This window comes from Thamnophis sirtalis, unplaced genomic scaffold (assembly GCF_051295495.1).
Source record: "Thamnophis sirtalis isolate CommonGarterSnake01/CBP01778 unplaced genomic scaffold, rThaSir2_p1.2 scaffold_3, whole genome shotgun sequence".
In the NCBI taxonomy this organism is placed as follows: Eukaryota; Metazoa; Chordata; class Lepidosauria; order Squamata; family Natricidae; genus Thamnophis; species Thamnophis sirtalis.
In genome coordinates, this window is record NW_028261383.1 from 10457527 (window position 1) to 10472940 (window position 15414).

A 15414-nucleotide genomic window follows, 5' to 3' on the forward strand; every position below is an offset into this window, starting at 1 on the left:
CACAGCAGCAGTGGATTCCTGCCAGTTCTAACCTCTTCTAAAGAAGAGATTCCAAAAATCTACCATGCTGTTTAGAGCCAGTTCCAGCTCCCGCCCCCTGCCCATCCGCACCACGCTTGCTCCGCCCACCGCTCACTGAATGGCTGGCTCACCAATCACCCCGTCCGCCTCTAAGAGTCCTATCTAAACCTTAAAGTCTTAAAGCTGTCAAGTTTGAACATCCCTGGGTTTTTTTTCTAAAGGGTTAGGGGTGCAAGGGTCTTGTAATTTGACAGTTTAAGACTTGCACACTTGCACACTTTAATGCCAGCATTCCTGAGCCAACATGACTGGAGGAGGAATTCTGGAAGTTGAAGTCTTAAAGTTGTCAAGTTTGAACACCTCTTGGGAGCTTTTTTTCTAAAGGGTTAGGGGTGCAAGGGTCTTGTAACTTGACAGCTTTAAGACTTGCGTGCTTCAAATGGCAGAGTTTATGAGCCAACATTTTGGTTGCTAAGCAAAAACATTGTTAAGTGAGTTTCATCACATTTTACAAGTTGGTCACGCCCACCCAGTCACATGACTGGCAAGCCACTCCCACTTGGTCACATGGCCAGCAAGCCACTCCCACCCAGTCACATGGCTGGCAAGTCACTCCCACATACACTCGACCTCGTATTCCTCTCGGAGCAGTGGAGTTATGATCTTGGTCTGAGGGGAAATGAGACCATTCCCCTGTCGTGGTCAGACCACTACCTACTGAGGCTAGACTTCCGGAGGCCAAACCCCCACCGTGGGGAGGAGGAACCGACCAGGTGGTTCCGCCCCAGGCGACTGATGGACCCTGTTAGGTTCCAGACGGAGCTTGGGGTCATTCCAGATGCTCTCGCCCACAGTTCGGCGGAGACTATTGCTGCGGCCTGGCACTCGGCGGCATCAGAGTCTCTGGACCGAATTGCGCCACTACGGCCCCTCCGGGTCAGCGGCTCGCGGAGACCCCCTTGGTTTACCGAGGAGCTCCGTGAGATAAAGCGCCGGAGGAGACGCCTAGAGCACCTGTGGAGGTCCGATAGGTCCGCATCGAACCGAGCACTGTTGACAGCTTGCACCAAGGAGTATATTTGGGCATTGAGAACTGCCAAAAGATCACATATTGCCTCCTTGGTAGCGTCCGCCGAGTCTCGCCCAGCCGCCCTGTTCAGGATAACCCGCTCCCTCCTAAATAGGAGGGAGACGGGGAACCCCCTGCAGGGTAAGGCTGAGGAATATAGTCAGTTCTTGGCGGACAAAATTGCTCGGTTTCGATCGGAACTGGACTCCACCCCCGCAGATCCAGCCGGGACACAGGGGAACAACTTGGTAGACCATCTCTGGGTTGAGTTCCAGGATGTTGCCTCTGGGGATGTGGACAAGGCTATGCGAGCTGTGAGTTCCTCCACCTGTATACTGGACCCGTGTCCCTCCTGGCTGACTGCCAACAGCAGAGAGGTGACACGAGGCTGGATCCAGGCGGTTGTCACCGCCTCTCTTCGGGAGGGACACCTCCCCACCGCGCTTAAGGCGGCGGTGGTGAGGCCCCTCCTGAAGAAACCGTCCTTGGATCCAGCAATTCTTAACAACTATCGTCCAGTCTCCAACCTCCCCTCTCTGGGGAAGGTTGTTGAGAAGGTGGTGGCCTTACAGCTTCAGCGTACCTTGGAGGAAGCTAACTATCTTGACCCCTTCCAGTCTGGCTTCAGGCCCGGTTACAGCACTGAAACCGCTTTGGTCGCATTGACCGATGATCTCTGGAGAGCCAGAGATGGAGGCTATGCGTCCATCCTGGTTCTCCTCGACCTCTCAGCGGCTTTCGATACCATCGACCATGGTATCCTTCTGCGACGACTGCGGGAGGTGGGGGTGGGCGGCACTGTTTTACAGTGGTTCTCCTCCTACCTCTCAGACAGGTCGCAGTCGGTGTTAGTGGGGAGGGAGAGATCGTCCCCGAGGCCCCTAACCTGTGGGGTGCCGCAGGGCTCGGTTCTGTCCCCCCTGCTATTTAACATATACATGAAACCGCTGGGCGAGATCATTCGGAGGCACGGGATTAAGTACCATCAATATGCGGACGATACGCAGTTGTATCTGTCCGCCCCGTGCCAACTCAATGAAGCGGTGGACGTGATGAACCGGGGCCTTGAGGCTGTTAAAGACTGGATGAGAGCTAACAAACTGGTACTCAACCCGGAAAAGACCGAGTGGCTGTTGTGTTTTCCTCCCAAAAATTTGGCTGACGTTCCATCGATCAGGCTGGGGGGGCAAAATCTGTTCCCCTCAGACAGGGTCCACAACTTGGGAGTCCTCCTGGACCCACAGCTGAGTTTTGACCACCACTTGTCGGCTGTGACCAGGGGGGCATTTGCCCAGGTTCGCCTGGTGCGCCAGTTGCGGCCCTACCTGAACCGGGAGGCTCTCACAACAGTCACTCGAGCCCTTGTGATCTCTAGGCTGGAATACTGCAATGTGCTCTACATGGGGCTGCCCTTGAAGAGCATCCGGCGACTTCAGCTAGTCCAGAACGCGGCCGCGCGAGTGATTATGGGCGCACCACGGTTCGCCCATATTACACCAATCCTCCGTGAGCTGCGCTGGCTACCTGTGGATCGTCGGGTGCACTTCAAGGTCTTACTTACTACCTATAAAGCGCTCCATGGTAGTGGATCTGACTATTTGAGAGACCGCCTCCTGCCAATCACCTCCCTGCGTCCCATCAGATCGCACAGAGTAGGCCTCCTCCGAATTCCATCCGCCAGCCAGTGCCGACTGGCGACTACGCGGAGGAGAGCCTTCTCTGTTGCAGCTCCGACATTATGGAACAACCTCCCCGTGGAGATCCGTACCCTCACCACAGTCCAGGCCTTCCGCACAGCCCTCAAGATCTGGCTATCCCGTCAGGCCTGGGGATAGGATTGTTTCTCACCCCGCCCGAATGTTGAGTGAATGTTGTATTTTTATGGTTTAATTTCTTTTAATCACGATTCTTTTTTCAAGTCTTGTCTTGCACTCCCTTCCCTTCATTGTTGTAAGCCGCCCTGAGTCCCCTCAGGGAAAAGGGCGGCATATAAATCCTTAATAAAATACTAAAAAAAAATACTAAAAAATACTAAAGCAGGACACATCTACAGAAGAGGTTCTAAAAATTTTTGAAACCCACCACTGCTTCACAGGATCTTGATTCTATCACTCTCTTAATGCAGCCTAGGAGTAAATTCTGTTTCTTACATACAGATGTGTGACCTCATGAGGTAAGTCCCAAAAGAGTGCACTTTTTGTCATTATTTTGTGATTAAAAATGGACACATGTGAAGGATGCTAATATTTCTGGAGAGAACATAACTCATCTCATGCTATAGTTGAGTTTTTCCATTCTGTGGTTGAGTTTTCTCATGCTGTGGTTGAGTTTTTCTAATTCATGCTCTTTAGTTTAACAGATACCAAAGAAAGAAAGCACTTCCTGATATTGTCCTGATATTGTCAATAGGAGCCAATAAAAGAAAAGGCAGAAATGGGTGTGAAAATTAAAATTAAAAACAAAAACCCAAGTAAAACATAAATACTAAGTGCTTGCTAATATTATTTTTACTAATTATTTTCAGATATATGTGCATAGACACTACAGGGTTTTGTTGTTGCTTAATCGGAAAAAAAATCCCCTAAAGCAAAATTCAATGTTGGTTGCTCTAAAGTAATCAACTTTAGATACTAGCATTCCACACCAAACTGGTACAATCTACAAAGTGTTTTAACTCAGTGAGTAACTAAAAAGGGTAGGGCTCTACCAGCTTCTTGTGTCTTCAATGTTTACCTTAAGCTCTGAATCAGATTCAGTGATTAAGCACAATATTCTGGAGGGCATATATCATATTCTCCTTAACACCATTTTGGGGCTGGTCAATCCAAGATGGAGATTCAGATTAGCTTGGACTGGCAGCCTTCAGTCTTTGCACAATTCTAACTTTTGTCCAGTGATTCTACTTCGCCAGTGGTGGGATTCAGCTGGTTTGCACCGGTTTGGGTGAACTGGTTGCTAAATTACCATTCCCCCCACTATCAAAGTGGATTCTGGGCATTGTGCTACACTGCAATGGAGAAACAGCAATGAAGCGGCCGGCTCAAAGAAAGGAGAGGCTGCTTTCCCCCTTTCTTCTCCCTGCTCCTTCTTCTCCTTCCCTCCTGCCAGCCGCTCTGTTGTTCATTTCTCCATTGCAGTGCAGCTCAGCATCCAGGATCCACTTTGATAGTGGTGGGTGGGTGGGTAATTTAACAACTGGTTCACCCAGGGTCAGGTTGGGCCATGCCTCCCACCACAGCCAACCTGGCCCTGGATGAACCAATAGTTAAGTTATTTGAATCCCACCACTGTACTTCCTTCTGCAATTCTGGGCATCGTCCCACAGGTACTTTTCAAAACTTAACTGGATTTTCTTTGTTTCTTCTTGAAAATGTTTTGCTTTGCATCCAAGAAGCTTTTCCATTTCTTCAGAACTGAAGAAGCTTCTTGGATGAGAAGGAAAATATTTTCAAGAAAACAAAAAACAAAAACAAAAGAAATCTAGTCAACTTTTGACCTGAATGATTGAGAATCTTCAGAGACAATTCTGGGCATCCAACCTGGATCCTTAAAAGCGTCATGGTGGTGCAGTGGTTACAATGCAGGCTACTTCTGCTGACTGCCAACCTTGGAAGGCTGGAAAGTTGAGTCAGCCTTGAGCCGGTGAGATTTGAACTGCCAAACTGCTGTTCGAATTTCACTGGCTCAAGGTTGACTCAGCCTTCCAGCCTTCTGAGGTTGGTAAAATGAGGACCCAGATTGTTGGGGGCAATAGGCTGACTCTGTAAACTGCTTAGAGAGGGCTCTAAAATACTGTGAAGTGATATATAAGCCTAAGTGGTATTGCTATTGCTATCCTATTGGAGAAAATGCTGAGCCATGGATCTTCTCTGAGCTGTTGCTGTCCATGGGGTACAGAGAGTTTTAGTGAGCTGTGTGCCCAAAATGGCAATGGAAGCCAGCCATACCCTTTAATAAAATTTGTTATTAGAATGCATTTGTTTGATTGATGGCCCTATATCTCAATCCTTCCTATCCACAGCTCATTGGGACTTCCTGGATGATGTAATACTTAAAACTAATATAAAAGCTCTGTTTTGGATCAGGACTAAAACAGCAACATGAAAAGAGAGTTCATTACATTGTAAACAGGATTTAAAGTTCTTGAGAAGTCTGTCTTTCTATCTATTGTACCTATTATCTACCTGTCACCATTTAAAAAAATAAAACAATGTTTAATTACTAAAATGCCCATAAGTGGCTTGGAAAACAAAAGTAATAAACAATCTTAGATTTCTTTCAGAGCAAACAAGTTCTTTTAATTGAGGAATGTCTTGATAAAGCCAAACCATTGAATGGGGACAAGGGAAAGAAGTAGGGGAAGAGAAAGAGTTCTCCTGCTGTTTGTGATATAAATACCATTTGTTAGAATCACTTTTCTCTTTTAGCTTTCATAATTAGTTGTTCCTTAGTATTGAGCTCTGGCCTCAAAATAATAATGTAGCACTTGGGGATGAAGATGCAGCCCAGCAGCCCAGCACTGGAGGCCAAAATGGAGGTGACCTGCACAGCTACCATGTACTTCCCTTTTGTACTGAGATAGGTGGGCACAAAGGAGATCCAGACACTACAGAAGACCAGCATGCTGAAGGTGATCAGCTTGGCTTCGTTGAAGGTCCCAGGAAGATTCCTGGCCATAAAAGCCACCATGAAACAAATGGCTGCCAGGACGCCCATGTAGCTGAGAGCACAGTAAAACATGGTGACGGATCCTTCATTGCATTGCAGGATGATCTCTCCAGGCTGAGAGTGTAGGTTAGACTCAGGAAATGGGGGAGAAGTGCCAAGCCAGCTGCTGCAAATGACAATTTGAAGACCAGAGCAAGAAAGGATAATAAAGTTGGACAAACTCTTCCCCAGCCATTTCTGAACTTTATTCCCTGGCTTGGTGGCCAGGAAAACCAGCACCACCATGATGGTTTTGGCCAGGACAGAAGAAATGGCAACAGAGAAGATGATGCTGAAGGTTATCTGTCGGAGAAGGCAGGTGGCTCTCCTTGGTTGGCCAATGAAGAGGAAGGAAGTGAAGAAAGAAAGCAGGAGAGAGACCAGGAGGATGTAGGAGAGATCTCTGTTGTTGGCTTTGATGATTGGAGTGTCTAGGAATTTAATGAAGATTCCCAAGACAATGGCTGTGGTTAAAGACAGGAACACAGCAATGGAAATTAGCATGATCCCTAAATAGTCTTTATAATTTAGGAAGGTTTTAATCTTAGGAATGCAGTCATCTCGACTGATATTTGGATGTTGATCTTCTGGACAAGGGGTGCATTTTTCTGAATCTGAAAAGAACAAGAGTATTACCACTGGTTCTTTCACCTTTTACTGAAGCTATTATTTGCATAAAATTAATAAGAATTGAATGTTGACACATAAACAGTTAAGAATAAAGATGCGGAATGCTCAGTGCTAGAGGCAGAATATTATATTTCTCCAAAGGAGAAATAGAGAAACATGTTCTTAAAGGCAGAAAGCAGCCCCAGTCATCCTATATAGTAAAACAACTTCTAGCAGATGCCTGAAGTCTTTAGAGATGAATAGTTTGTGCCCATTAAGGAAGATCTAGTCACAAACAAAACACTGTCAGCTCCAGCTGATGGATAGGACATGACTTTTGGGACATAATAAGATAATTCAATTCAATTTATTGAGTTTGTATGCTGCCCTATTCTCAAGAGACTCAGGGCGGCTCACAATAAAAAAGGGAGGGGATACAAAAAATAAAATAAAAACAATAATTTAAAATTCTACAACAGCCATAACCTCGGATGGGGTTGGATAGTTCAACAGCCCCAGGCCTTCTGGAACAGCCAGGTCTTAACCGCTTTGTGGAAGGCCGGAAGTGTAGTAAGGGTCCGGATCTCCACGGGGAGATCATTCCAGAGGGCCGGAGCAGCCACAGAGAAGGCCCTCCCCCGAGGAGTCACTAGCCGACATTGGCTGGCAGATGGAATTCGGAGGAGGCCTAATCTGTGGGATCTAATAGGTCTTTGGGAGGTAACTGGCAGGAGGCGGTCTCTCAAGTACCCAGGTCCAATAACCATGTAGGGCTTTAAAAGTAACGACTAGCAACTTGAAGCATGTCCGGAGACCAATAGGCAGCCAGTGCAGCTCGCGGAGGATAGGTGTAAAGTGGGTGTACCGAGGAGCACCCACAATCGCTTGCGCGGCTGCGTTCTGGACAGCTGAAGTCTTTGAACACTCTTCAAGGGCAGCCCCATGTAGAGCGTGTTACAGTAATCCAGTCTTGAGGTGATGAGGGCATGAGTGACTATCTGAAGGGCCTCCCGGTCCAGGTAGGGCCGCAATTGGTGCACCAGGTGAACCTGGGCAAAGGTCCCCCTGGTCACAGCCGACAGATGATGTTCTAGAGTCAGCTGCGGATCCAGGAGGACTCCCAAATTGTGAGCCCTCTCTGAGGGGCGTATAATTTCACCCCCCAGCCTGAGAGATGGAATAGCTGGACCATCTTTGGGAGGGAGCATCAATAGCCACTTGGTCTTGTCGGGGTTGAGCGCCAGCTTGTTCATTCCCATCCAGACTCTAACAGCCTCCAGGCACTGGCCCATCACTTCTACCGCTTCACTGAGTTGGCACGGGGTGGACAGATATAGCTGTGTATCGTCCGCATATTGATGGTATTTAATCCCATCACCTTTAGAATAGCAAAAGGCACAAGGTTCACTTAATTGCACAATCCCCTGCAGCATCTCAGAACCTTATAAAAATCCATTTACTCATCAAACCAATTTGTCAGCTGTCCCAGAACTACATGCTGTTGTTAGTTCTGCTCATCAATAAACAGAGTCTTTCTTTCCAGTCAGACTCCATTTTATTTCCAGTACCTTTCTCCCGATTTGGAACTGGACTGGATTCCCCCCCCCAACAATTGAAAGACTAAAAAATAATGACAATGAATCAAGCAGCAATATTGATGGACTCTACTTACAAAGGAGCATAGGTGGGCATGGAATGTTACATAAGATGGTTGAAGAAAAAAAGGGCATTTGGAAGATTATCTGAAGAATGATGAAGAAAATGTACTGACACTAGTACACACGAAGGTTTACTAAGTAATTTGAAAGACCAAACTGGCCTACAGGAAAGACCAAATGAGGAGCAGAAAAGAGATATGGCCAACAAAGGGGGGGGAGAGACAGAGACAGAGACACAGAGAGACTGAGAAAGAGAGAGGGGAGAGGGGGAGGGGGAAGGGGAGGGAGAGGCAAAGCAGATATCAGCAAGATCTGGCAATGGTTACAAGCAGGGCATTTGAAGAGTCAGAGGGGCTAATTCTGGCTGCAGAAAACCAAGCCTTAAAAAACAAATGCATTCAAAACCAGAACTGTGAAGATCGCAACAGAGAGCAAACGATGCCTCTGCAAAGAAGCTGATGAAACAATGGACTGCCTGGTTAGCTGCTGCAAGAAGATCACCCACACTCACTACCAATAACAGCATGACAAAATAGCAACAATGGTCCATTGTAAGATCTGCAAGAAATACCAATTGTCTACAAGCAAGAACTGGTGGGACCATAAAATACAGAAAGTAGAAATATAAAATGAAGATGCTAAACTGCTCTGGAAGTTCCTTTCATTTCCAGTCAGCAAGATGTTAGCAAACAGTCTTTCAGAGGAATGCTTATCCGCACGAACTTTATCTCACTTGGAGTGTTGCCAGATAACTAGTTTCCAAACAGAGACAAAACAAAACTTGGCACAGAGTCTCTTATAATCACAAACAACTTTCCAGACCGAATGAATGAATTGTTTCCTGCAAAAGCCCACTCCCCCTTTGTTCCTCTTTTGTTTCCTATGGGAGTGGCCAATCACCACCAAGGTATGGCTTTACTCTTAAGTTGATTTTGCTTTCTTAGTTGTTCTTGTCTTCTGGAAGCTCTGCACAAGTGCGCACTGGGAACTGGCTCCAACTGTTCTTCTGCCTCACTGCTGTCTAACTCTCTCTCTGCCTCTGATGCAGAGCCCTCCTCTGAGCTTTCCTCAACCCCCAAGTCTGCCCCATGTTCCTCCCCAACCTCCTCACTGTATGACTCTGCTGCCAGCTCTGCTGGTCACCGGCAGGCCATAACAAAATGGGAGAATACCACAAAATATAAAGCCCTGGAAATAAAATCACAACTGTGGCAAAATAAAGTAATAGTAATCAGCGTCTTGGGAGCAATCCCAAAACAACTGGAGCACAACTTGAATATTATCGGTATTGACAAAATTACACTCAGTCAGTTGCAAACGGCAGCGTTACTTGCAACAGCATACATCCTGAAATGATACCTTTAAAATTATATGAAAGAATATCTGAGATCCCCAATGTCACCCACCTTCCTGGGTGGAGATGGTTCCTTCTGCACAAGGAATACAATCATAGCAGCAGATGGGCCTCCCTTCCTGAGCTACCTTCCTGAATCCTGGATGGCAGCTTTCCACACACCTTGAAGGAGGCAGGGGCTGAGGAAGGAGAAGAAGAACATCCAGAAAAATGAATTTATTTTAAGAAAAGTAGGGAAGGATCGATAACCTCATCTAAAGAATAACTTGCAGGCATCTCGCTAACCTATCCTCCCATCGAGTGGTGAAATTTTCCCTACTGGTTCTGTGGGCGTGGCTTGTTGGTCATGTGACTGGGCGAGTGTGGCTGCACAACTGACTCACACACAATGTAAAAGCAGCTGGACTTCACACAAAATGGCCCCTGAGACAATCAGGAACCTCACAGACAATCAGACACAGCTGATTGTCACACAGCTGATCATCAGAACTTTTTAAAAAACTTTGTTTTTGAATTTTTTTACTATCGGTACTAAAATGCTAAAAAAAAAGTTCCATGGATTGTGCGGCACAGCTGATTGTTGCACAAATAATTGTTGGAACTTTTAAAAAAGCTTTTAAAAGCATTTTTTACTTTAGGCGAACCGGCCCAAACCAATAGCATTTCATCCCTGCTCCCATTTAAAGATGAGAACACACACAAGTTTCAGAATTTGAGTAGTTTAGATATTGACTTCTTCAAGGAAAGGTCAAGAAAAAGACAAACTGAAGTGAAATCAGAAGTCCTTCGAGCCACTATCAACCCCATTAAGAGAATAATGGAAAGCATGAAATAAAGAGGTTTCTTCACCTTGTTCATCTTTTCCATCTGAGCAATCTTGTTCTGGTTGATTACCAGTTTGGAACCCTGGATTCCCTGTCTTTCTAGATGCCCAGATTGAATCCTGGTGACGGACTTGTTGGTGTAAACTATCCAGTTCACAATATCCAAGTCAACAGCTGGGTCTCCATTCTCATCAAAATAAACCCCATCAATGGAATGATTATAAAACTGGGGTTTTTGAAGGAAAGCATGAAACTGGAAAGGAAGAGAAATGGGGTATATTTGGAAAGGAAACCAGAAGTCCTATGATAAGGTTTGCCTTATGGGTGAACTGAATATTTCTCTACACAAAGCCCAGGTTCTAGATTTATTTACTCTTTCAAGGCAGAAACTGTAAATATTTAAACCATAATAGCTACTAATTTTCTGCTTAAGGTAAAGAGGTTCCTCTTGCACATATGTGCTAGTCAGGAATGACTAGCACATATGTGCTCATCTGTTTCAAAGCTAAAGAGCCACCACTGTCTGAAGATGTTTCCATGGTCATGTGGCTGGCATGACTAAATGTCGAAGGCGCATGGAACACTTTTACCTTCCCACCTACTGGAAGTTCAGGAAGGCCTCCAGAGGCCTACGGAGACTGGGGAGGCCATTTTCGCCCTCCTGGAGGCTCAAAGAAAGCATCCAGAACCCGGGGAGGGCATAAATGTCCCCCTGCCATGGTGCAGGATGCCAACTAGGCCACGCCCATCATGACCACGCCCACCCAGCAACCGGGCATAGAACCCCCTGCTAAAATTTTTGAAGCCCACCCCTGAAAATACCTGCCAAGCCTTCAGCCTTGGACCTCCCAGGTTCTCACCACTGTTTCTCACTGGCCGCTTGGATTTGGAGAAATAGGCTGAATGCAACGCCTGGCCCACAGCCCAGATTATGTTGTAAGTGAAAAAGCTGTCAAGAGACAGGATTCGCTGCATCTCTCCCTGAGGAAGTAGCGTCAGTTCTTCTCTTTCCCTGCACCGTCTCCAGACCTTCACAGACAAGACATCCTTGATGGAGGAACACGTAAAGGATTTCTCTACAAAGCGTTTCATGGAGGAGTGAAATTGCTTGAAAGCATCAAAGGCCACCCTTTGATTTGTCTGCACAAGAAAAGAAAATAAGCCACAAATGTTTTGGAAGGTAGAGACACTACTTTCTATGAAATCCCAAGTGAGATCCCAGCAGGCTGCCATGATCCAGACTTTTCCTGAAACAGGTTGCTTAAGATGCATAAGCATAACGTGCATAATGAATATTCCTATCTGGAATGAACTAATCTCTGTACCGTAAAGAAAGACGTTCACTTGACTCCACTTGGCAAATGGTTCCAAATCCAACACCAGGTTTCTGATTTTTATGGAAAACACTTGAGACAAAACTGGACAAATGCCATTCTTGATCAGCATGGAAGTCATTGTCCTCATGAACCTCTCCCCCTGGTCCGTTTCTGGAGCCATCAGACCAACCAAGGTCCACCTGAAATGGAGGAGCAGTTTGACCATCCCTGGGTACTGGACCCCTTCAGTGGGGAGCATCGTGTAGAAGAAAGGAAACTGAGTTTTATCCCTCAGAATTGGGGAAACAAAACTGTAACTGATCTGAAAAAGAAAGACAAATTTATTAAGTGACCCATATTAGCCCCCAAATAGCAATTCTCTTCCCACCGAACACTTCTGAAATAAAGATCCTTTGATGGAGACTTTACTTCTCTGCTCAGGTATGGCTTTTCTTTCCACTTGCTCCCTAAGTGCACCATTTTGCTGGTCCAAGTTGTCAGAAGAGTCCTCATATCTGGTTTGGCACCATAGCCAAAGGGAAGATCTCAAAGGTGCTTTTTCAAAAGGCAATTGGACTTTGTTTTTCCTTAAAGATGGTTCGATTCTCTGTTTTGTCTCTCAGTTCTGAAGAAGCTTCTTGAATGAGAAACAAAGTATCTTTAAGGAGAAACAAAGTCCAGTTGCCCTTTGAAAAAGCACCATTGGGACAACCATGACTTGGAAGACTGAGAATCTTCATAGATAGATGAAGATGTCTACTCTCTTTTCTCCCTTTAACAGAATAACAGAGTTGGAAGGGACCTTGGTCTTCTTGTCCAACCCCCTGCTCAGGCAGGAAACCCTATACCAGGAGTCAGCAACCCATGGCTCTGGAGTCACATCTAGCTCTTTCAACCCTCTGCTGTCACCAGTCATCAGCCCAATTTTGAGAGGAGCTTCTGATTTGGGGGAGTGGAGAAAGCAGACCGTGCCAGGAGAAACACTGTGGCAAGGGGTGGGTTTTTTGCTCAGCTCCACAGTTGAAAGGGCTTTCGATTAGGACAGGTAGAGGAAAAAAGATGCTGCCCTAGGAGGAGATTCTTAGGTGGGGAAACCGGACTTCCGGTCGACTCTGGAATTGAATGGAGGGCTTCCGGTTAGGACCTTTGTGGGTCTTTGAGTGTTTAAGGTTGCTGACTCCTGCCGTATACCATTTCAGACAGATATTGTCGTCCAATCTTTTCTTAAAAACTTCCAGTGTTGGAGCATTCACAATTTCTGGAGGCAAATTGTTCCATTGATTAATTGTTTTAACTGTCGGGAAATTTCTCCTTAGTTCTATTTTGCTTCTCACCATTGTTTCTTGTCTTGCCTTTGGAAATCCTAATACCTCATCTCCAATATCCATGATAAAATGCTGCTCTTGAATTTAAAATTCTATGGCTGTGTTATCCTCTCAGTAAATAAATACCTGTGGGACTTTGTAGGTGCCCAACATGTTTGAAACGAGGATGGAGAGGTCCGCGTTGGCCCCTTCGAGAACGGCGAGCGTGTTTTTCTGCTTCCCACATCTGTAGTTGGGAACATTGGCCTCTCCATCTGAAAGCACGTCCAGAAGAGCATCCAAAGTAATTTGCTCACTGAAATAGTTTTCATAGATATTATAACCTAGAGTGATGTTAAGTAAGAGACTCCTAGAATCATGGTTGAACTGGTGGACAGCAGAAAGGAAGGAGAGCATTTTCCAGGATTTTGTGTATTGTCCCCTGCATGTATTAGAAAATGAATCAAAAGAACATTTTACTGAAATACTATTCAATATTCTACTTCACCTGGTATCAAGAGTTCTTATGTGAGAATTAAAACTTCCCTAAAAACATTGTCAGAGTGCGCACAGCGTGACTACTATTTTGAGACAACCCAGGAGCAAAATAAAGGACACAGAGGTTCATCTTACAAACAGTGGTTTATATACAAGAGTTCTGTATACAAGGCATAGAGGATGGATGTGTGTGTGTGTCATGGTTGTCCCAAAGGTATTTTTCAAAAGGCAATTGGACTTTTTTTTCTTTGAAAACGTTTCACTTCCCATCCAAGAAGTGTTTTCAGTTCCTTCTTCAGTGACATGATAGTAGTGTTCCAATATCTAAGACATTACCACAAAGAAGAAGGGGACAACCTATTCTCCAAAGCAGCTGAAAGCAAGACGAGGAACAGTGAATAGAAACTAATCAATGGAGAGAAGCAACCTAGAACTAAGGATAAATTTCTTGACACTTAGAACAATTAATCTGTGGAATGACTTGCCTCCAGAAGTTGTGGGCGCTCCAACATTGGAAATTTTAAAGATGAAATTGGATAACCATTTGTCTGAAATGTTATAGGGTATCCTACCTGAGCAGGTAGGACTAGAAGACCTCCAAGGTTCCTTTACAGCTCTGTTATTCTATATTCTGTTATTCTGTTGCCTTTTGAAAAGCACCTTTGGGACTTTCATTTCAACCGTGAAGGTTTTTAGGAAGGTTTTTCCCATCACAATTGAAGGAGAAAATAGAGTATTTCTGAGAACTTGCAGCCATATCATTTTCAGGAATCAAGATCACTTTGAGGATGGCTTTCTTCTTTTCTTCATGGACCAGAGAGCAGTAAGGAAGAATCATTCCATACTCCATGGGCCCAATGTAGCTCTGCTTAAAGGAAGCGGAGAAAGGGAATGTTTGTTTTCTATGTTGAAATGACAGCAAAGATCTCTTCTTTGATCATCTTCCTTGATAGGTCTTGAGGAGCCTCATCAACTGCAGGATGTAGAATGGGTCCCCCAGATATAACAGGACAGAAAGAGAGCATAAGTAGCAGTTCAAAGGGAAAATAGCTGGTCAATTTCACAGGGCTGGAACTGACTTACAAGAATAATTGAATGGAAGGAGTTTTGTTGAAGCTAAAGGGTAGAAATCTAGCCTGGGTTGCAGAGATTATGCCACTAATGAGATAATGTCCTGGCTTGTAATAATTCTGTGAATAAACCTCTTCCTGCTCCAGAGTCAAGAGGCATTTGGCTCTGCGCTGCTGGGAAGCTCCTTGAGGCCACAAAAGAAGCACAAAGAGAAGTAGCAGCAACCTGACTTCCTCGCTTGATCCACTGTGATGCATTGCAAACTTCTTCTCAAAGGATGAGGTGAAGAGGTCGAAGAAATGAAAGCTCTCTTCTGAAATACAAGCTTCGCTGGCTTTCCTAATTCAGAGGCCAGACTAGGCTTCACATCTGAAGGAGAGGGAAATAAACGCAGCTCCTCCCTGCCTTAAAAATCTTCCCATGCTCTCTTTTTCTCCATAAGCATTTATCAACCAACCTATCTGATGAGAAAATGCAATGCAGGATTACTCTGGTGCCTGGCTTTTGACATCAAAACATGTTTTTGATGTGCTTGTTGATCAATTTACTCCATAATTCCAGAAAGGTCCCTTGAGACTTAATAGAAAGACACCAGATAAAACTCAATGATTAGGATAATTGCAAGGAATGGAAAAATCCCCTCTAGAAGCTTTGAATTATTAAGTAAGAAGGCACCCAAAGGGAGAACTCACAGATGTGGCTTCAAACTTAGAAAATGGGACAGTGGAGAATTTGACCCCCAAACTTTCAGCATGGTCATGAATATTAACAGGGTCACAGCAATGTAAATTTATGTCCTGTCGGTGTTCTTCTATAGGTAAAGGTAAAGGTTCCCCTCGTATATATGTGCTAGTCGTTCCCAATTCTAGGGGGCAGTGCTCATCTCTGTTTCAAAGCCGAAGAGCCAGCGTTGTCCGAAGATGTCTCTATGGTCATGTGGCTGGCATGTCTAAATGCTGAAAGCCACGGAACGTTGTTACCTT

At 45.2% G+C, this 15414-nt stretch overlaps 1 protein-coding gene across 1 annotated transcript; it reads right to left on the reverse strand.

Annotated features, from left to right (window-relative positions):
* Nucleotides 1-6324: 6324 nt before the first annotated feature.
* Nucleotides 6325-14210, reverse strand: LOC148047144 (vomeronasal type-2 receptor 26-like). Its single transcript, XM_087707954.1, has 5 exons — nt 14042-14210; nt 13010-13206; nt 11065-11880; nt 10268-10495; nt 6325-6411 (listed from the first exon to the last, which is right to left on the reverse strand). Exons 1-5 carry the CDS (start codon nt 14208-14210, stop codon nt 6325-6327), a joined length of 1497 nt encoding a protein of 498 aa, XP_087564080.1.
* Nucleotides 14211-15414: the final 1204 nt, after the last annotated feature.

Coding starts and splice junctions, on each gene's coding strand:
- LOC148047144 (XM_087707954.1), bottom strand. CDS start 14,210: ATGGAGTATGGAATGATTCTTCCTTACTGCTCTCTGGTCCATGAAGAA. Junction 13,207..14,041: donor CCTTCCTAAAAACCTTCACG/GTTGAAATGAAA, acceptor ACATCACTCTAG/GTTATAATATCTATGAAAAC. Junction 10,496..11,064: donor CAAGGCTGAAGGCTTGGCAG/GTATTTTCAGGG, acceptor CTTCCTTTCCAG/TTTCATGCTTTCCTTCAAAA.